Source organism: Ornithorhynchus anatinus, chromosome 5 (assembly GCF_004115215.2).
Source record: "Ornithorhynchus anatinus isolate Pmale09 chromosome 5, mOrnAna1.pri.v4, whole genome shotgun sequence".
NCBI lineage: Eukaryota > Metazoa > Chordata > Mammalia > Monotremata > Ornithorhynchidae > Ornithorhynchus > Ornithorhynchus anatinus.
In genome coordinates this window covers 74,104,610-74,127,582 of record NC_041732.1, presented here as the reverse complement: position 1 = coordinate 74,127,582, position 22,973 = coordinate 74,104,610, and the positions used below count along the sequence as shown (strand labels likewise).

Below are 22,973 nucleotides of genomic sequence, written 5' to 3'. Positions count from 1 at the left end.
GAGTGCTAGGAGATAGGGTTTCTCTGCCTGCTCCTCTCTCCCCTTTCCCCCCTCTTTCTTCCCCCAGTTCTCCTGGCCCAGCTTCTCCCCACTCTTTCTCTCTCTCCTCTCCGTTCTCTCCCACCTCCACCAGGTTCAAGATCCGAGGACAAGTCAAATAAGAAACCCTGTCCCTCCCTGCCTCCTCTACGGGAAGCAGTGTTAATGAGTCCAGTCCTCCCAGAGAGAACAAAACTATCTAAAAGTGCTTCCACCATCAGGCACCCTGGACTCCTAGGGGCCTGAGGGACTCCAGAAGCAGGGGTGGTAGCACTTCTGAGCCAGTCGTGGACCCCGGAGATCTCTCGCCGATCCTCAATCCCTTATCCAGGGATCCCGTGCCAAAGCTGATCCCTTTCCCTGCTGTACTGCCCCACTGAAAACACAACTTGTTTCTGAAAGCTGAACATCAGGGGCCTGGACTTGAGGGGAAATTGCTCAGAACAGTAGATTTTTTTTTTGTCCTGCAGAACAGTGAAGGGGGCTGGTTTCTGAATGTTTCCTCCTCCTTCCCTTTCGGGAGATCTGGGCAGAGGGAATGATAGGGGTAGGGCAAGGAGTGAGGAGAGGATGACAGTCCTAGAAGTCTGCCCAGGGAACACTTTTTTATGGTATTTGTTAAGGACTTACTATGTGCCAGTCACTGTTATAAGCCCTGGGGAAGATACAATCATTCATTCATTCATTCAATTGTATTTATTGAGCGCTTACTGTGTGCTGTGTTGTACTGCACTGTACTAAGCACTTGGAAAGTACAATTTGGCAAGAGATAGAGACAATCCCTTCCCAACAATGGGCTCACAGTCTAGAAGGGGGAGACACACAACAAAACACAGCAAGTAGACAGGCATCAGTACCATCAAATAGATAAAAAGAACCAAAGATAAATTCAAATCACTAATAAAATTAATAGGACAATAAATATGTACAAATATATACAAGTGCTGAGGGAAGGGGAAAGAGGTAGAGCAGAGGGAGGGAGTAGGGGGGATGGGGAGGGGAGGAGGAGCAGAGGGAAAGGGAGGGCTCAGTCTGGGAAGGCCTCCTGGAGGAGGTGAGCTCTCATTAGGGTTTTAAAGAGGGGAAAAGAGTTAGTTCGGCGGAGGTGAGGACTCAGGGGGTCACGTCGCTGCAATCAACTTGAATGCAGTCCAAGTCTCACGTGGAGCTCACAGTTCATTCATTCAATTGTATTCATTGAGGGGTTACTGTGTGCAGAGCACTGTACTAAGCACTTGGGAGAGTACAGTGCAACACTAAACAGACACATTCCCTGCCCACAGTGAGTTTACAGTCTAGAGACAAGTTTACAGTCTTAATCCCCATTTTACAGGTGAAGGAACTGAGACACAGAGAAGTAAAGTGACTTGCCCAAGGTCACACAGCAGACACTGGGTTCTGTCCACTAGGCCATGCCGCTTCCCTTGCTTCACCCTGCCCTGGAATTCATTTGCTTTTATTCTGGCCTGGTCAGTTTTCAGCTGGGCTGCTTCCAAGCAGCAGGGATACAGTACCGGCTACCTCGATGTCGGGAATGTTCATTCTCAGTGCCCAGCCTTCCTCCGCCTTGGCTCCTACTGCCGAATTCTGCAGCTCAGACACGGTGCCTGCGTTTTGGAGAGACCTGAGAGGGGAAAGGCAGCAGCTCTGGACCAAGTGGGTGGGTGTGCTGGGTCAAAGGTACCCCTGGAAAAATGCTGTAGGTTGGGGGAACTTGGGTGTACTTCTTCAAAACAGTGTGTATGGTGTCGCTGTGTTTTGCCGCAGGCTTGGCCTTACACTTGTGACTTCCCGTGAGCCTCCATCGTTAGCAAAGGCCACTGGGGACCGCTCTGACCTGGCTGATCACAAAGCTCCGGTCAGGCTGTGTGCCATTGTCTACGGCGCTAATCCAAGTGTGCGGCTGTGTCCGAAAGGCGCCTCCTGAGTCACTGACAGTCCTTCGCACGTGTTAACAGAGAATGACGCTGCTTTAACCACCTGCAGGGCCCGACCATGTTTTCTAATCTGCCTCGAACTCCTGCTCTTCCTGGAACTTCTGCTTTAGGAGAGCCGTCCCTTGCCTGCTAGCTCCATGCCACGCTGGTCTTTCTGCAGCTGCTGCTGTTGCTCCTCCTTCTCTGTTCCTGCTGCTGCCCCACCCTAGGCCTGCACTTCACTAGGTCTTTCAGACACCAGTTCTTCCTTCCCTGCTGACATGTGCCCCATTTGGGTTCAGACTGCTGGGGATCCTGATGCCATCTGCTCTCCCAACCTGCCATCTGCTCTCCTCTCCTGCTCTCCGAGGCTGTAAACTCACTGTGGGCAGGGAATGTGTCTGTTTACTGTTATATCGTAATCTCCCAAGCACTTAGTACAGTGCTCTGCACCTAGTAAGTGCTCTATAAATATGACTGCCTGACTGTCCTGTCCAGCCCCGTGGAGCCTGGGTTGCTGGAGGTAGAAAACTGATGTCCCCCTCGTATATGGCCTCCTGGGGACCTGCGGGGGAAGGACGATAGGAGCAGGTCATTACATTTGAGATATTTGGTAGAACTAAGAATGTGTGTGGGGGGGGGGGGCGTCATAACCACTGGCCCTGTGCTGGGGGACCTCCCTGCCCCATCTGCCATTCTGGCTCCATTCTGGATCCCCAAGCAATCTCAACATCTTTAAGGGAGGCATTTGTGGGAGACTAGCAACTGGAAAGGTTCCGACTTGTCTCTTTAATAATAAAAATTGTATTCGTTAATCCTTGCCTGGGGTACAAGACGCAGTCCCTGCTCCACTTGGGCTTCACAGTCTGAGGGAGGCCAGGTATCTTAATCCCATTTTAAGGATGAGAGCACTGAGACCCAAAGAGGCTGAATGACTTCCTGAAAGTCGCACGGCAGGGCATTGGCAAAGCTGGGACCAGAACCAGTGCCTCCAGATTTACAGTCCCAGGATCCGTCCACTAGGACACAATGCCTCTAGACCCCTTGGAAAGAGAGCCCTCACGCCAGAAGGTGAGGGTCCATGTCACCCGGAGTGGGCAGGGAGGCCGGAGGAAGTGGGGCAGAGACAGATCTCACCAGGTCCCCGAATGCCAGGATCTGAGGTTGAGAGTCCCCGCCAAGTGTTGGAAATGACTAGTGAAAGGAGAGAAACTTGTTGTTTGATCTGAGGGGGCTGGTGGGTGAGGGATCATAAAGAGAGGGGTTGGGGTGATATGGAGGGTCCCCAAATGGAATTCCACACCCCCCACAGGACAAGAGTTAACACTCCCAGGTTAAGGACCATCTCTTCCACAACCAAATCCCCCTGCCCTCATCACTTAACCCTTCCTCTGGCCTGGAGTGCCCTCCCTCCTCAAATCTGCCAGACAATCACTCTTCCTCCCTTCAAAGCCCTGCTGAAGGTGCATCTCCTCCAAGAGGCCTTCCCAGACTAAGCCCAACTTTTCCTCATCTCCCACTCCCTTCTGCGTTACCTTGATTCTCTCCTTTTGCTCTCCTCACCCCGCCATCCCACAACAGTTACGTATATATCTGTAATTTTATTTATTTATAGCTATTGCTGTCTGTTTACTTGTTTTGATGTCTGATGCTTGTTCACTTGTATTGATGTCTGTTTCCCACGCTCTAGACTGTGAGCTTGTTGTGGGCAGGGATTGTTTCCGTTTATTGCTGTATTGTACTTTCCCAAGCATTTAGTAGTACAGTGCTCTGTACACAGTAAGCACTTAATAAATATGATTGAATGAATCCCCAGAGCCCAGCCTTCTCCCCGACCTTGCAAAGCCCTTCCTGCCCTGCAGGCTGAGGAACACTCAGTATCTTGGATTCTCTGTCCCTTTCAGTACAAATACACACATACTCTCTGACTTAATCTCTCCACCTCCTCTCATTCTTCTCCTTCCTTCTCCTCCTTACTTCCATCTCCCTTCTCTTTCTCCCCTCCCTTTTGTCTTGTTCTCTCCCCTTCTGCTCCCTGCTCCCTCTCCCCCCAGCTTTTTCTCTCTTCCCTCCCACCACTCTACCTCTCCCCCTCCATTCCTCTCCCCCCCATCCACTTTCCTCTCCCTTCCCACCACAATCCCCCCAATCTTTCATTAAAATTTCTGTTCTTTGCTCCCTCTTTCCACTTGCCCCCTCCTCTGTGGGTTTGGGGAAGGTGCTTGAATACCTGTTCAGGGTTCTATATACACTAAGCGCAATCACCACAACACCATAAACAAAAATAACTGTTTCCTGCGCACATCAGGGGATTTCAGTTGGTGCTTCTGAGATCTGAGCTAACCCGATATACACTTACTGTAGGCTGCATTTCCTCAGTATAACTATCAAAGCTGCCTGCAGCAGCTTAGAGGGGCAGGGCAGGGTATTTTGGAATTATGCACACCCAGTGCAAGGGAGGAAATGTAAACTCCAGGAAGACAGGATTGCAGCTCCTCTGTCCCGATAGAGCGTGTTGGTCCAATAACAAGGGATGGCAGGAACCCAGCTGGATTTCTGGGTTTCTAATCCCGGCTCTGCCATTCTTCGGTTACTTCAAGTCACTTCACTTCTCTGCGCCTCAGCTACCTCATCTGAAAAATGGGGATTAAAACTGTGAGTCCCATGTGGGATTTGGACTGTGTCCGAACTGATCTGTAGACTTGATCTCTACCCTTAAGGAATTTACAGGATACAGGGAGAGACAGCCATTAACATTAATTCCAGATAAGGGAAATGGCCGAGTGCAAAAATAGGTATGGAAGTGCTGAAGGGCTGGGATGAGTATCCATTTGCTTAAAGATTACATGGTTAAATGCAGATGAACAAAACATCTTTACAGATAGTGAGAACAGGAGGAAGAACAAGTCTGTAACAGGTAATGGTAACAGTGGATCAGGATGAAATAGTGGAATAAACTCGAATGTATCATCTCCATGTGAATGCTGAGAATGGGAAGAAAATCCATTTGTCCTAAGGGTGGCTGTGAAGTGGATACAACCAGAGTGGTACAAATTAATCACAGAGGGCTTCCTGGAGGAAGTGGGATTTGGGGACGGTTTTAAAGATGGGGAGAACCATGGTCTGGAGGATGTGGCGGGGAGGAAGTGTGGGGCCGAGCCGGCTGGGACTGAGACTTGTTGCTGGGGTCTTGGGCCACAAAGCTCAATGGGGCAGAAACGGAGCCCGGCTCGGGGGGCCCAGTCCCATTCAGTGTTCGGTGTGGCACTGCCAGCCAGAGCCTGAGGAGCAGGTAGTGGAGAGGAGGTGGCTATCAGCCGGGAAGACCAGGAGCTGTGCTCTCTCAGTGGGTCGCGGGCGGGGTAGGAATAAGCAGAGTCGAGGCAGTGGGGAGTGAATCCCAGATCAACCTTACTAAGCCCTCATTTCACCTATCCTCCCTCACCTTTGTGTTGATCAGTCGATCAATCAGTGGTATTTACTAAGTGCCTTTTGTGTGCAGAGCTCTGAACTCAGCACTTGAGAGTACACATGCAGTTGGTAGATGTGTTCCCTGCCTGCAAGGAGCTAACAATTTAGAGGATGAGACAGACAGGTAGGGAATGTGTGTGTTCCCTGTTACATTGTACTCTCCCAATCGCTTAGTACACAGTAAGTACTCAATAAATACGATTGAATGAATGAACCAGTGAATGAATGAATAAATAAATTATGGATATAAACATAAGTGCTGTGGAGCTGAGGGTGGGTGAATATCAAGTACTTAAAGGGTACAGATACAAATGCAAAGGTGACACAGAAGAGAAGTGGAGTAGGGGGAAAAGAGGTCTTAATCAGGGAAGCCCTCTTGGAGGAGATGTAATTTTAATAAGGCTCTGACGGTTTGAGGGTGGGGAGAGTGAAATTCTGCTATATACGAAGGGGGAGAGGGAGAACGGGGACAAGGAATGCCGGTGTTACAGGCTTGTGAGATAGGAAAGCTGTGTTGTCTACAGGGATGAGAACGACAGTGAGAGGACAGGGTTTGGGTGGGAAGATGAAGAGTTCTCTTTTGGATCTGTCTATTTGGACCAGTGTTTGTATGTACTGAAGGTAGGAGAAAATTCAAGATTGGAAAAAGGAGAGGGGTCAGGATTTGATAGGTAGATATGGGAATCATCGGTGTAGAGACTATGCATTTGGCTTTTTCCCCCTAAACATTTAGATACTCACCCCAGCCTCACAGCACTGATGTACATGGCCTGCAATTCTGCTATTACCCCTAAATGGAATTTATTTTAATGTCTGCCTCCCCGGCTAGAATGTCAGCTCCTTGTGGGCAGGGATTGCATCTACCGACATTATTGTATTGTACTCTTCCAGTGCTTAGTATAGAGTTCTTCCTATAGTAAACACTCAATAAACACCCTTGATCAATTGATTGGTCAATCTTGGCGGCCCTTGGTGGGGAGGGGGCTGGGCGGGGGGCCTTGCTTGGCTGAGGCCAGATAGCTGGGAAATCCAGACCCTGGTCCTGGTGGGTGGAAGCCCCAGAGGTGTTTGCAGGCTGCTGCTTTTGAACTCTTGTTCCAGTTCCAAGATGCAGAGGCAGCTGCAGTGAAGCTGAGTCAACACTCCCCACCCCCTGCCCCCATTCCCCATAAACCCGCTACTTCAGGCCTTCCACAGCCCCGGGGCAGCAAATCTTCTCATTCCCCAACCACCCCCTCCAGTTCTTGGGGATGCTCCTTGGAACGTAACCAAGGCAACTAGGACTCCCACGGGTTGCTATTTATTTCAAAAAAAAACATTTCCTTCTCTACTGCTCTGTGGGAGCACCTGTGAGGAGGAGAGGCCGTTTTTTCTCCACGCCTTGCCTTGATGTCGTCACGGATCTTCCACCTCCACAGCAGCCTCACATGGGAAGGAAGTGAGAGGCTGTACTGCTAGCCTAGCCAGGCTCTCGTCTCTGCTTCTTAAATGTCTAAAGGGTGCCAGAGGGCCCTGGATTAGGAGATGGGGAATGTTTCCTGGGAGAGAGGGTGCAGAGAGTAAAAGAGGCATAATAAACTGTCTGATCTGATCTGAGCCTGGGAATTTTAGTTCCTGGTTCAGCATCTCTGCTGAGATGCTGTGTGACCTTGAACAAGTCACTAAACTTCTCTGGGCCCCATTTCCCCAGCTGCAAAACTGGAAGAATCATCCCTGCTTCTCCCACTTTGCCCAGGGATGTTGAGGGGACAAAATGAGAGCACTGATGTGAACCCACTTTGGAGAAATATTCAAGATGTTTACAGAGGGATGAAAACTGGGGAGTTTGAGAGGAAAGATGGAGTCTCCAGGGAGGATTAGCTTCAGCTATGAGATTTCAGGATCTAAAACATACGTGAAGGAATTGATGATAGTGACTCGTTGTGGGCAGGGAATGTCTGTTCTATTGTCATATTGTATCATCCCAAGCGCTTAGTATAGTGCTCTGTACACAGTAAGCACTCAATAAATAAGATCGACTGAATGATAGTGATGGTGGTTGGCACGGTGTTCCCGTCGTGCTCCTGTTGGGGCATCGAGTGCAAAGAGCAAATAGGCAGGCAGGGGTTTAGCACACTGCAAAGGGCAGACTTTTTTTTTTAATGTGCCGGACGTTAAAATGTGCTACCTTTGGCCATTTATGGCCAAAGTAATCTCAACACAGCATCAAAGGGGTGCCAAAGTCACCATTACCCAGAAGACAATTGCTTGGGTAATTGTTGGGGTCTTCGCTGCCCAAGTTGACCTACTAATTTTCAGAACTCCTGTCCACTTTGCAGAATGCTGTAGTCGATTAAGTGCTGTGGAACTGAAGGTGGGGTGAATAAAGGGCGCAAATCCAAGTGCAAAGGTGACGCAGAAGGGAATGGGAGAGGGAGAAGAGGAAATGAGGAATTAGTCAGGGAAAGCCTCTTGGAGAAGGTATGCTTTTAATAAGTCTTTGAAGGTGTGGAGAGTGATAGTTTCTTCGAAATGAAGAGGGAGGGAGTTGCAGGTCAGAGGCAGGACATGGGAGAGGGATTGGCAGTGAGATAGATGAGACTGAGGTACAGTGAGTAGACTGGCATTGGAGGAATGAAGTGTGGGAGCTGGGTTGTAATAGGATATCAGGGATGTAAGGTAGGAGAATGTAAGGAGATTGAGAGCTTTAGAGCCAATGGGAAGGTGCTTCTGTTTGATGGGGAGGTGGATGGGCAATGACTGGTGGTTCTTGAGGAGTGGGGAAACATGGACTAAATGGTTTTGTAGGAAACCGTATGCAGAACCTCCCACTTCCCCTCCCCCAGCTGCCATGGATGTGCTCCCAAGGGGTATTTTGAGTTCAGTCTGGCAATGTGACTATCCCAGCTCAGATGGATGATCACTTTCACCCTCAACATAGGGCGGGGAGTCACTGAGGCAGAAACTATCTCTACTGGAGGAAACAGTCATAAAATTATTTACAGATAATCAGAATAATTTAGTATACATTGGAGGTGTATGGTGAAATTCATACACAGTGTGGAGGAAGGGAGTAAAGATATATATTGGTCCTAGATGTGACTGTTGATTTGGTGTGAATGTTGAATTGATGTGACTGGTTATTTTAGTAGCATCTTGAGGAAGGGAACCATAGTAGCCATTGTGCTGTAAGTTCTGCTACAGTCTACAAGGCCGACAATTCCAGGAAGCACATCATCCTGGCCTGGAAAGGACCGATAGACTTCAGTGAGTCCCTCCTCCTGCCTCCTGACTGAAACCCATTCCCAGCAGATGGCTGCTGTCTCTCCCATTCTTCCTGAATTTTCAGTGAGAGAGAACCATTTCTCTTAATAACCTGTCCCCATGTTCAGTGGGTAATTCCCATCACATCAACGCCAGCTCCACAGGATGTTCAGGAAGGGCTAGAGAATGCACCTGCTGTCTCCTGGTCATTGATTTTCTCATCACCCCGATGATCCCGGGAGTCAGCTGCCAGTCGTTTTCCAGGGGCACAGAAATTCCTGTAAACTCCCCATTGACTGAGAGGGCTCGAATATCAAATAGCAGAGTTGTCTTTGTCCCTTTTAATTGACAGTGATTCTTCCTCTGAAGGAAATATACAGAGACACTGAATTGTATACTGACCTGCCAAATCTTATTAAAGGGAAAGGGGGAAAATATTTCAATAAAATGTAAAGAAGGAAAAAACAGAGAAACCGGCAAACTAAAATATACAGCGAGATGAAACAATGCCTCGCTAATTACTACCGTTTGCAAAAAGAAAGGCCGGGAAATTCTCTCTTCCTACAAAAACAGTAAAATGACTAATTAAAACTTCACCAGTGTGCGAATGAATGGAAATGACACTTGAATTTTGCACCCTTCATTCACCCCACGCTCAGCCCCACAGTACTTCTGTGCATAACTGAAATTTATTTTTTTGATTAAAATCTGCCCCCACCTCTAGACTGTAAGCTCCTTGTGGGCAAGGAATGCAGGTATGAACTCTCTCCTATTGTAACCTCCCAAGTGCTTTGTACAATGCTCTGGACATTGTAAGTGACATGATGTATTGACAGCGGGGGAATTCAAAGACCGGGTCCAATTCCTCAGGAAAAACAACCGGTTTTGTCTGGAAAACCCGAACTTTCAGCTACTGGATGGGAAGTGAAACGGATGAATGAGGAGTGGGCCCTGGAGAGAACTTCCACCTTAGTTCTCCCGTATCTGAAACGTCTTTGGCTTTTCATCATTTAATGCGAATGGAGAATGAAAATCAACACCACCCCCCTGCTCCCTACAGAAGTCGGCCTTTCCTGTGGTTTCACAATCTTGCTTTCCAGGGCCTCTCTTGAGAAGAGTAGAGGTTTCATCAGACCCATTTTCAGCACTGGGCCAGCCCTGGATTGTTAGTTTGAACTCTTTACAGCTCTGGGGTAATGCTGGCTCTGATTATTTATGTCCCCTGACAGCTGGAGAACATTCATTCTGCTGATGTGTCTAGTTCTATTTCATTTCAGGAAATGTTTTACAGTAGGAGCAAATGTCCTGGATGGGGAGAAAATGTAGGCATTTGTTCCAGAACCACTTCATCATGGAAATTCAAGAGGCACAGCCCCCAGTCGGTTTTCTGTAGGCCGTTAGGGATCCAGTGGAATATTTGAAAACTAAATGGGTTTGGGGATGGTGTTTGAACTTGCTGAAAGCAGCCTCTGGAGCACTGTCCGTCCTCCCGCATTGAGGCTCTTTCCGCCGTTCCCCAGCTGTGCCCAACGGTCCAGGAGGGGAGAGTATGGATGATGGCAGGGCGTCCCAGCAGCTGACAGCAGAGCGGATACTCAACCAACATTATCAGTGATGGTAAAAGTAATCATCGAGTCCTTCCGTGTGCAGAACACTAAACTAAACTCTAGGAGAGAATACGCTCGCTACCACTACTACAATTACCACCAAACCTCGTCTCTAAAATGGGGATGAAGACTGTGAGCCGTAAGGGGGACGACCTGATTACCTTGTATCTACCCCAGCGCTTAGAACAGTGCTTGGCACATAGTAAGCACTTAGCAAATACCCATGTTACGGAGAAGCAGCGTGGCTCAGTGGAAAGAAGACGGGCTTGGGAGTCAGAGGTCATGGGTTCTAATCCCGGCTCGGCCACTTGTGAGCTGTGTGACTCTGGGCAAGTCACTTAACTTCTCTGTGCCTCAGTTACCTCATCTGTAAAATGGGGATTATCTGTGAGACGTGGGACAACCTGATGACCCTGTATCTACCCCAGAACTTAGAACAGTGCTCGGCACATAGTAAGCGCTTAACAAATACCAACATTATTATTCTTTGGGCTCAGTTCCCTCATCTGTAAAAGGGGGATGAAGACTGTGAGCCCCATGTGGGACAACCTGATGACCTTGTATCTACCCCACCGCTTAGAACAGTGCTTGGCACATAGTAAGCGCTTAACAAATATTATTATTATTACTACTAGCAGCGTGGCTCAGTGGAAAGAGCCCCAGGTTGGGAGTCAGAGGTCATGGGTTCTAATCCTGACTCCGCCACTTGTCGGCTCTGTGACCCTGGGCAAGTCACTTCACTTCTCTGGGCTCAGTTCCCTCATCTGTAAAATGGCGATGAAGACTGTGAGTCCCATGTGGGACAACCTGATGACCTTGTATCTACCCCAGTGCTTAGAACAGTGCTTGGCACATAGTAAGCGCCTAACAAATACCATCATTATTATTATTATTATTCCCTGGGCCTCAGTTCCCTCATCTGCAAAATGGGAATGAAGACTGTGAGCCCCATGTTGGACAACCTGATGACCTCGTATCTACCCCAGTGCTTAGAACATTGCTTGGCACATAGTAAGCGCTTAAGAAATGCCACCATATTATATTATTATCTTATGCTACCACCACTATTCCAATTACTATTACTACTACTCCCATTTCCATTACAGCCACTTCTCTTACTACTAGTAGAGCCGAGACGGTGAGCCATGAGGGCATCGCAGATGCTTTGGAAACCCCTGAAGCCCCCATCAATGCCCCAGCTGAGTCATGGGATGGGGGGCTGTGGAGAGACCACTGGAGTAGGCGATCGGGCTGGACAGAAATGGAAAGAGGGCCTGCTCTCCCGGAGCAGAGGCTTCTTCGGGAAGATTGGGAGACCAGGAGACAGATTAGAAACTAACAATCAGTCCCGTGACTGCGCACGCATGGGCACAGTAGGGAGCCATCATTCTGTGAGAGTGATGGTAATAATCACTGTGGTATTTGTTAAGTGCTTCTGAGCCTGATACTGTACGAAGTACTGGGGCAGATCATGAATAATGAGCTTGGACACAGTCTTTGTCCCATACAGGGAGAGAGGGAGAACAGGCTTCAAATCCCTATTTTATAGATGAGGAAACCGAAGCCCAGAAAAACTAGCTGACTTCTCTGAAGTTATTCGGCAGGCAGGTGGCAGAACTTAGATTAGCCCTTGACTTCCAGGCCTGTGATCTTCCCACTAGACCACACTGCTTCTCCGCTCTGCTCTGTGCAGCGCTCCTCTACCCAATGCCCACACAGGCAGGATCTCACTGTCAACACTGCCATTTTTGAATATGAGGGATGGCTTTCTAGGCTGTTTCCTGACAGGAGAGTCAAGGAGATACATGGCAATATCCCATCCTGAACTTTGACCCTATGGGGATTTCCTGGGCCTTGAATAGGTACTTCAAATAGTGAAGAAAGTCCTTGGGAAAGACCTACCCACATAATAATAATTAGAATAAAAAAAATAATAGTATTGGAATTTAAGTACTTACTATTTGCCAGGCACTGTATTAATGGGTGGGGTAAACACAAGCCAACTGGGCCAGACGCAGTCCCTGTCTCATATAGAGCTCATGGTCATAATCCCTATTTTACAGATGGTTAGCTCCTGATTTGGCATACCCTTCATTGCCTTACACAACAGGGTCAGAACCAACTGGGCTGACTGGGCAGAGAGACCAGTACCAGGTGGGCGGGGAGCTATAAGAGAAGGAAATGACGTGATTTTGGCCCTTGTGGAGTTGACCATTAAATCCAGGAGAGAGCCACCAGTAATGGGAAAGCAAAAACCGAGAGGAGGGGTATTTCAAACTGTGGTGGCAGAGGTAGCAGGCACAGGAGCAGGAGACGAGAGTCACTCCATCTCAGTGTGCAGCCTGGGGAAGACCCTCACGACCCCACAGACCCCCCCGCCCTCTCCCCCCACGAGGGGGGACCAAGTCCTGCCGCTCCAGAGAGCTGCAGCACCTGGAACGGCCCTGTCTGGGAAGTGGGTGGTCCACGGTGGGAGCAGATAGCCTAGTGGCCGAGGCTGAAACAACTGGCCAACATACAGCAGTCTGGGCCGTGTACCTCAGGCAACACTGGCAAGCTTCAGGGACGTTCCTCTGTGCCCATCCCTTTCTGAGAACCAAACCCAAGATGGGCAACAACAGGACCCCTCCTCATCTGCCACGGAGTGAGGTTTGGGCCACGGGACAGCTGACTCTCCTAGCCCCGGTGGCTGGTTCAGGGTCTTTGTGTTTGCTTCTCCCTCAGATGCTTCCATTCTGCTTACTCTCCTGTCAGTCAGTCAGTCAGTCAGTCTGTCATTTGTATTTACTGAGCACTTTTTGTGTGCAAAGCACTGTAATGAGCGCTTGGGAGAGTTCAGTAGAACTATATAACAGATCCAGTTCCAGCCCACATTAAGCTTACAGTCTAGAGGGGGAGGCAGACATTAATATGAATAAAGAAATTACAGATACATACGAAAGTGCTATGGGACTAGCAGTGGGAGCTGCCCCTCATCTGAAAGAGGGACAACCCGATGTCCAAAAACAGAACCCAAGTATCAGGCTCTATCCCAAAGTCGGCCTTCATCAACTGCCGAGCGACAAGGTATATGGGGTCCCCAAATTGCTTACTATGTGTCAAGCACTGTACTAAGGACTGGGGTAGATGTGAGATAATCAGATCCTGCACAGTCACTGACCCAAGTGGGGCTCACAGTAGAAGAGGAAGGGAGAGCAGGGATCTTCTCTCCATGTGATAGGGGAGGAAGCTGAGGTACGGAGAGGTTAAATGACTTACCTGTGGCAAAAAAAGCAGGCCAGTGTGTAGCTGGGGCTAGAACCAAGGTCCCCTGTCACCCGGCCTCTTGCTCTTTTCACTAGGCCACTCTGCCTTGCATAGAAGCCAAGTTTTCATTTTGAATGTGGGAACAGTGGGCAGAGATTTTAGAGAAAGTGGAACTGGAGGAGGCCAGGCTTCAGAGAGCTGGCAGGCCAGAAAGCCCCCGTTTGGGGTCTTTTTATCAGGGAGACATTCACAGGGTTTCTAGTGAGGTTGGGTGTCCAGATCAAAAAGGCTGCGGGAACCATTTTACCCATGTTGACATAAACAAGAGCAGCCTGCAATGATTAATAATTGTGGCATTTGTGAAGTGCTTACTTTGTGCCAAGCACTGGGGTAGATTCAAGATAATCAGTTCATACCCAGTCCCTATCCCACCCGGGGCTCGTAGTCTGGAGGAGAGGTAAAATAAGTATTAATTTCCATAGTGCCGACAAGCTGAAGCACAGAGAATAATGATAACGTTAATTAAGATAATAATGATAAAAATAATAACGGTACTTATTAAGTAAGTATTATGTGTCAAACATTGTTCTAAGCAACGGGGCAGATAGGAGACGATCAGGTCAGACGCAATCTCTGTCCCACATGGGATTCACGACCTGAGTAAGAGGGAGAACAGCTAGTAAATGTACATTTTACAGACAGGGAACTGACCGAGGACAGAGAGGTTTAGTAACTTGCCCAAGGTCACTCAGGAAGTAAGCCATGGAGCCGGGATTAGAACCCAGGCCCTCTGCCTACCGGGCCCATGCTTTTTTAACGAGGCCATGCGGTTCTCATGACTGAAAAAACTGTCATGAGGCTATCCCATGACTAAAATCCTGCTGACGACGAGGACCACGTGCCTCAGTGGCGGGATTGTAATGCCTCTGGGTGCGGTTTCTGCAGGGGCTGGCCCCTGTTTGTCCCTGGGCTCGTTCTGAACGTGCCACTGGGACTCCCTGCCTGGACCTGCTGCCATAGTAACCCCATTAGCCCAGTTCTGGTCAAGCCAGCCGGGAAGACTCCTGGCAAATACACCGTCCTTTCTGATTTGCTCTCTCTGGCACTTAGTAGGTCACTCCGCCCTGGGCGTATGGGGGAGTTCAAATCGACCTAGATATTTGCAAGGGGAGGATGGCCCTGCTGAGCCCTACAACAACTCTGCAGCATCAGGCCCACGTGCTCTGGGGCCAACCACTATGGCATGATGGGAAATCTCTCTCTTGGGCAAGTGGGAACTTTGGTTCTCATTAAAACTGAGGCTTTATTATTTAGGGATTAGTGCGTCTGAGCAATTAGCTCTCAGTAAGCCCAGTTTCTCTCTTAACCTGCTCAGGCAGCAAGGGCACCCTAACGTGCTTAAAAATTGCAGAGCACTTTTAGAAGCTACATGGCTTAATGGTAAGCACACGGAACTTGAAGTCACAAGATATGGATTCTAATCCTGACTCTGCCACTTGCCTTCTACGAGGTAGTGGCAGTCATCCTGGACCTGTTCCTGACCTGAATACTACTCCACCTCATCACTGCTGAAAATTGGTTCTCTCCAGATGACACTGTCTCCCCTGCTTCTCTCTCTCCAGAGAGGAAGTTATCTTCTCCCACTCTCCAAGACTTACTGGGAAAGGGGAAGAGTTGCCTTCCTTTTTGCTCTTTAATGCTGCTTTTGCACCATCCTACCTTCCCCATCCTACTCTTTCCCTTCTTTTGGAGCCTATATTATCCACCTCTACCACCCACTCCAGTTACTAGTCACAGCCATCAATCACTCCCCAGCTCCTTCCTGCAATTTTCAGAACCATTTTGATTCCCTTCTAACATTCCTTCTCTCTTTCGCCATCCCTACATTGATCCTTGGGGACTTCAATATCCATGTGGATGTTCCTGATAACCTTTTCTCTGCCAGCCTCCTCGCTCTCCTCATTTCCACAGATCTCCAGCTCCACATTACCTCACCCACTCACCCTGACCCAATCACCAACTTGGACATACGCTTGAACTCATCATCTCTACTCACTGTACAATCTCTACCCTCACCAACTCTGAAATCCCTCTATCCAACCACAACCTCCTCTCCTGCCTTCTCTCCAACATACCTGCTCCCTGCAAATTCATTCAGTCTTATTTACTGAGCTCTTACTGTGTGCAGAGCACTGCATTGAAAGCTTGGGAAGTTCTATTCAGCAATAAAGACAGACAATCCCTGGACCTCCAATCTCTTATCCCCCTCCGATTTTCTAAAGCCATCACACCCCATTTGATCTCTGTCCCGAAACTACCCTCTTCTGATGCACAAGTTAATGCCCTCAGTACTACCCTCTTTATTGAACTAAGCTCCCTTGCTCCCCGTCCCTCCACTGATCTCGTGCTGCTAACCCACAGCTCTGGATCACCTCCACGGTACATTTCCTTCTCTCCTGCATACAAGCTGTGGAACGCTGCTGGGGGAAATCTAGACATCAGGCTGAACATGTCATTTCAACTTCATGCTCACCTGCTCTAATTCTGGCCCCTCTTCCACCCATCAACAATACTTATCAATCCTTATTGACTCCCACACCCACTGCTTCCATCAGCTGTTTCAGAAGTTTACCTTCCTCCTCAATGCCCCATCCCCCAACCCCTCCTCATGTCTTCACCCAATTGAAGTGGCCACACGCTATCCTGAGAAAATTGAACTGCAGACATGATCTTCCTAAATTTTCCTCTACTTCTCTCCTGTCCCTCCCCTCTCCCCCTGCCACCTCTTCAACCCTCCCATCTTTCTCAGAAGTATCTGAAGAGGAGATGGCCCACTTCATCTCAAAATCTACCCCTTCTACCTGCTCTTCCAACCCCATCTCTTTGCACCTTATCAAAATTCTCACAGCCTTCTTCCTTCCCTCTACTTTCTAATAATTTTTTCACTACTGCTTTAAAGAATGCCCATTCATCCCCATCTTAAGAAAATCCCTCCTTTGACACCACAATTCCCTCCAGTTATTGCCCTAGCTCTCTCCTCCCTTTCCTCTCCAAACACCCTTATTGAACTGTCTAAACTTCTTGCCTCCACTTCCTCTCCTCCAAATCTCTCCTGGACCCTCTGCAATCTGACTTCCACTCCCTTCGCTTCATGAAAACAGCCTTCTCTAAGGTCACTAATGACCTTCTTCTCGCCAAATCTAATGGCCATTATCCGTCTTAATCCTTCTCAACATATCAGCTGACTTGGAGGCTGTGGACCACTTCCTTCTGCTTGGAACATTACCTTACCTTAGCTTCAGTGACACTGTCCTATTTTCATTCTCCTCCCATTTCTCTGACTGCTCCTCCTCTCATGAGCTTCTCCTCTGCCTCCCACCCACTTTACTGTGGGAGTCCCTCAAGGCTCGGATCTGGGCCCCATTCTCTTCTCCATCTCCTTCCACTCCCTCAAAATGGGAAGTGGAAAACTCAAATGTTCCCTTGCCTTCAAGTACTATCTCTACAAGATACAGTGTGGCTCAGTGGAAAGGGAACAGGCTTGGGAGTCAGAGATCATGGGTTTGAATCTCGGCTCTGCCACCTGTCAGCTGTGTGACTGTGGCCAAGTCACTTAACTTCTCTGTGCCTCAGTTACCTCATCTGTAAAATGGGGATGAAGACATTAGCCTCACGTTGGACAACTTGATTGTCCTGTATCTACCCTAGCACTTAGAACGGTGCTCTGCATATAGTAAGTGCTTAACAAATACCAACATTATTATTATTATCATTATTATTAATATCTCTATGTGGGTGATTCCCAAATCTACCTTTCCAGTCCTGACCTCTTTCCTTCTTTGCAGCCTCCCATTTGGTCCCACTTTCAGATCAACTCTATTTGGATGCCCTACAGTCACTTTGAGATGCTTAACATGTCCAAAGCAAAAGTCCTCATCTTCCACCCAAACCTTACCTTCTCCCGACTTTTCCATCACTGTAAACTATTCTCCTTGTCTCACAAATCCATAAATTTGTTAACCCATATATACAATCCATCACCAAACCTTGTTGATTCTACCTTAATAACATTGCTAAAATCTGCCCTCTCCTCTCTATCCAAAGTAATACTACTCTAATCCACTCATTTGTCTTATCGTACCATCACTACTGCATCAGCTTCCTTGCCTCCTGTCTTTTCTCACTCCAGTACTTCATTTGGCCACTCGGATCATCTTTTTCTAAAATAACATTCAGTCCACGTCTCCCCACTCCTCAAAAATCTCTAGTGGTTACCCATCCATCTCTGCATTAAAAAGAAACTCTTTTCCATTGGCTTTAAGGCACTCAATTAGTTCACTCCCTCCTACTTTGCCTTTCCGATTTTCTACTAGCTAATCCAGTTAATCCAGCTAATCCAGTTGGACATAGTCTATGTCCCTCATGAGACTCACAGCTTTAACCCTCATTTTACAGATGAGGAAACTGAGGCCCAGAAAAATCAGGTGACTTGCCCACAGTCACACAGTAGGTAATTGGAACCAGGGGTTGAACCAAGGTACTCTGAGACTATTCTTCTTCTCTAATGAGCTCCATGTTAAATGGGTCTTCAATTCCCTACCCTGTGTCTGGGGAGACAGGCCAAGGCCCTCAAATAAAAACTGGCTTTATTTTCCAGTTCTCCATTCTCTCTCTGTTTTTGTTTCGGGTTCGGGGATGGATCTATAGGCTCATTTAACTGGGGTGATTTGTAAGGAAGCAGCTCTAACAGGATGATTTAAGTTTCATTAGAGCTTATCAGAGAGCCCAGTGTTATGCCCGATAGGTCAGAGTTGTTGGAATCGCAGTTCAGCCTAAATATTACCATTATTATGAAATCATTTGTCCATGATTATTGTTTGGTAAAATGTTGATTAGTAAGAATTAGCTAGGGAGCATTTGAAGAATCAGGACAGATTTTTTTTTCTCTATGAGTCAGCCTTCATGGCAAGAATCCCCCAGTCCTGAGGCTCTGGAAAAGAGGTGGCAAGCTCCACATGGGCAAGGAATATATTACTGGCTAATGTTATACTTGCCCAAGTGCTTAGTATGGTGCCTAGGCAATCAATCAATGAATGAGTCACATTTATTGAGCACTTACTGTATGCAGAGGACTATACTTAGCCTTGGGAGAGTACAGTACAACAGAGTTGGTAGACACATTCCCAACCCATAGCAAGCTTAGAGTATAGCAGGGGGACAGATTATGGATATGTACATCCTCAGGCTGTGGACCTGTGGGGGAGAAAAAAGGGTGAAAATCTAAGTGCAAAGGCTACACATAAAAAGAGTGGGAGAGGGAGTAAGGGAAAGGCAGGATTCTTCACACAAGGTCTTTTGGAGGGGTTGTGATTTTAATAAGGTTTTAAGGTAGGGAGAGTGGTGGTCTGTCATATATGAAATAGGAGGGAGTTTCAGGCCATAAGCAGGTTGTGTACAAGGGGTCAGCAGAGAGACAGATGAGATCGAGGTACAGTGAATATGTTGTTATTTAGAGTAATAGTAATAATAATAATGATGTAGGTATTTGTTAAGCACTTACTATGTGCAGAGCACTGTTCTAAGCGCTGGGGGAGATACAGGGTAATCAGATTGTCCCACCTGAGGCTCACAGTCTTAATCCCCATTTTACAGATGAGGTAACTGAGGCACAGAGAAGTTAAGTGACTTGCCCACAGTCACACAGCTGACAAATGGCAGAGTAGTGAAATGTATGGGGTGGATTGTAGTAAGGAATCAGAGAGGTAAGGTAGGAGGGAGCAAGGTGGTTGAGGACTTTAAAGCCATTAATAAGCCACTAATAAGGAGTCTCTGTATGTGGTGGAAGTGGATGGACAACCACTGGAGGTTCTTGAGGAGTGGGGAAAAATGGAATGAATGTTGTAGAAAAATAATCCAGGCAGCAGAGTGAAGTATGTACTGAAGTGGGGAGCGACAGTAGGAAGGGAGGTCAGCAAGGGGGTTGATAGATTCAAAGCAGGATAGGGTAATTGCTTGGAGTAATGCGGTAGCAGTTTGGATGGAGAAAAAAGGGCAGATTTTAGCGATGACGTGAAGATTGAACTGAAACATTTAGATGACAGATTGAATAGGATGGCTGAATGAGGGAGATGAGTCAAAGAAAAAGCCAAAGTTATGGGTTTATGAGAAAGCGAGGATGGCAGCGTTATCTACAGTGATGGGAAAGTCAGGGGGAGGGCAGGGTTTGGGTGGGAAGATGAGGAGTTCTATTTTGGACATGTTACGTATTAGGTTTTGACAGGACATTCAAGTAGAGATATCCTGAAGACAGGAAGGAATATGAGACTGCAAAGAAGACAAAAGATCAGGACTGGAGATGAAGATTTGGGAATCATCTGCATAAGAGATGGTAGTTGAAGACATGGGAGTAAATCAGGGCTTTAAAGCAATGGGTGTAGATGGAGAATAAAAGGGGTCCCAGAACTGAGCCTCAAGGGACTGCCACAGTTAGAGGGTAGAGGAGGAGTCTGGAAAAGAGAAAGAGAATGAGTGGCCAGAGAGATAGGAGGAGAACCAAGTGAGGACGGTGTCTGTGAAACCACAGTGGAATAATGATTCCAGGAGAAGGGGGTGGTTCACAGTATCAAAGGCAGCTGAGAGAGCGCAGGGGATTAGGATGGAGAACTGGTCAGTTGATTTGGAAAGAAGATCACGGTGTCCTTTGAGAGGGAAGTTTCAGTGGAGTGAAGAGGGTTGAAGGGGAGAAAGGAGAGACTTGGAGGAGAGGAAACTGAGAAAGCCGGTGACGACAACTGGCTCAAGGAGTTAGGAAAGGAATAATAGGAGGAAGATGAAGTCATGAGAGGGAGTAATGGGGGTCAAGGGAAGGCTTTTTTTTAGGATAGAGGATGCATGAGCATGTTTGAAAGCAATGTGGAAGAAGCCATTGCAGAGTGACAAACTAGCCCTCAAGTAGTTTTTCAGATGGCCTTGATTGATCGAAACAGTGCAATTCACCATGCGACCAAAATAATTCCTTCATTCTCTTTCTCTCTGTCTTTCTCTGTGTGTCTCTGTCTTTCTCTCTGTGTATGTCTTGCAGTTCGATGTCTGTCTGCTGGCCAGGTTATCCCTTAGGAAGCCATGCTTGGATACTTATAACCATGTTTCAACTTGCCATGGACCTACCCTCCTGTGTATCACTAGCCCCCGGGCCAGAGTTCAGGCTTCAAACGCGGGCCGTCCACCGCCACAGAATCCCTGGGAGCCCCGGGTGGAATTCCAGGAGTGTGTCGCTGCTGAGGCTGCCTGCTCCCTCTGGGAATCCCACGTCCTTTCACCCGGAGCGACCCCACGCACGGCTCCAAGCCTCACCTCCCAGAAGCCCCCACGGCCCCAGGGCCCAGAGAGCTGCCCCGCTCTTGAAGAGCCCAAGGCCGAACCTCCCTGCTGCCGCCACGACCGCCACCACCATCGGACCCAGCCCTTCCGCACCTCCGGGCGGCGATACGGGGGTGAGCCCACAGACCCCAGGGAGGAGGGAAAAGAGGCACCTCCGGGGGGGCGGTTTGAACAATTTCGATTTCCGAGGGGGCCGACCAACCGCCGAAACGGAGTTCATCGCCTGGGGCCCCACGGGAGGAGAAGACGACTCCGTAGAATCCAGCCCGATGCCCAGGGCGCACGGCCCCACCACAGTCTCAGTTTTACAAACCAGGAAGACCACTGTGGCCGCCACCACCACCGCCGCCGCCGCCGCCACCGCCGCCGCCACCACCTACGGGACTCTCCAGACTAAGGGATCCACCGAGTCCCCCATCCCCGGGATTACCCACAAGAACAACCCGAAAAATACGGGTCGGATTAGCACAACGGAGCCCTATACCAGCCCCAACAACGGAAAAGACATCAAGCCCCCAAGGACGCTGGGCGAGACCTCAGGTATTTCTTCCGCCTATCCGTGGCGGTGGGGTCGGTGCATGCTAGGGCCCTGGACCCTGGCTCTCTTCCCTCTCCAGACGGGTGCAGAGGGGCCCACGGGAGGGGACTTTGACATCAGTGGTCGGGAGGACTCCACTGCAGGTGGATCTTTGTGGTATGGTCAGCGTATTGCGGTAAGACCCAGGATTTGAAAGGAAATTATGGGGCAAATATGTCTGTAACCATGGGTCTTGATGCAGGCCTGGTGGCTGTTAAGGTCCATGCGCAAATTCGATTCTTGGGAGATCCAGTCCGAGGTGGAGGAGTTGGCTAACAGACTGTGGGTTTTTTGGTGTGACAGGGCACAGGCAGCTTGGACAGCCTTTGCACTTTGTCCCTGGGGAAAGTTAAGTGGGAGATTCCCAGTAAGTCAGGAACAAAACATCGTGGGGCTTAAAAGGCCCACTAGGGTATCATCTATTCCATCTCCATCCTCACAAGAGAGTGGATGGCGATGGAGTTTTTTGGGGGTGCCTGCTGAACACCCTCTTCCATGCTGGCCACGTTTTCAGAGCTGTTTGGAGCCTTTACCATGGCCGGAAGGACTGAGATTGAAAAGAAAGAGGCACTTTCATGGGGCTGTAAACTAAACAGAAGGAGGGATAAGGATTGGGTTCTTGCTCGGGAGGTCTCTGAGAAGGAGGATGGTAGCGTCTGTGGGGGTGATCAGAGGCACAGAGGATCACTTCAGTGGTTTTTGCATGCCACCACCTTATAAATACCTGGCAACTCCCTCTGCCTGCCCACACCGCCTCACTGGGCCCAAGGCCAACCCAGATAAGGCCTGTCTTTCTATGGGTGGGGCACAGGACCTGCTTCAAATTGTCCTGTGCAGAACTCAGGAAGAAATGTAGACCCTGGATGTCTTGAGAAAAAATGCAGAGAGGAGCAGAGGAGGTTAAAAAAGCAAGGAGTGTCTCTCTACAGTAGAGTTGGGGAGAGAAGAAGGGAGCAATTAAAGGTAGTCTCAGTGTGCAGAGAAACAGGGGTCTGGACACAGTTCACTGACAGGCAGGCACATGCTATTATGGACAAATCCAACGGCCGCCATCCCCCCCCGCCCCCCCAAAAAAATGTGAGACCCAGAGGAATGGTGCATTTTGCTCCAGCCCAGTCCAGACCCCCAAAAGACTCCTTTCATGCCTAATAATCCCTATTTTCCCTGACATGCTTGGGCAAACAGCATGAAAGAATGTGAGCTGGGCTTTTCCACTTTATTTTGATTCACATTTGGATTTGGGTCCAGGCCGCCTCTACTCCTTTCCCTCTCCTTTCTCCCCTTACATTTTCTACTTCCTCTGAGCCCTGCTGGCAGTCATCCTGGCAGAACAGAGGCACAATATCTCTGTCATCTCCCAGGAAAAATCTCTTCCTCCCAACCTCTGGAGCTGATTTGCATCCAACTAATGTGCAGTTAAAGTTTTGCAGTTTCTTCTAGACCCCCAGCCTGGAGGATTATCGCTTTACCCCCGAGGACAATCTGATTTCCCTT

General features: G+C 48.6%; 1 protein-coding gene across 3 annotated transcripts in view; it reads left to right on the top strand.

The window, feature by feature from the left end:
- Window positions 1-22,973, top strand: part of AJAP1 (adherens junctions associated protein 1) — a 201,808-nt gene that overhangs the window by 44,609 nt on the left and 134,226 nt on the right. For all 3 annotated transcript variants that reach the window (XM_029065537.2, XM_029065534.2, XM_029065538.2), the window contains exon 2: window positions 20,604-21,442. In XM_029065537.2, coding sequence (XP_028921370.1) covers window positions 20,604-21,442 — 839 coding nt within the window. The remainder of the gene's footprint in view (window positions 1-20,603; window positions 21,443-22,973) is intronic.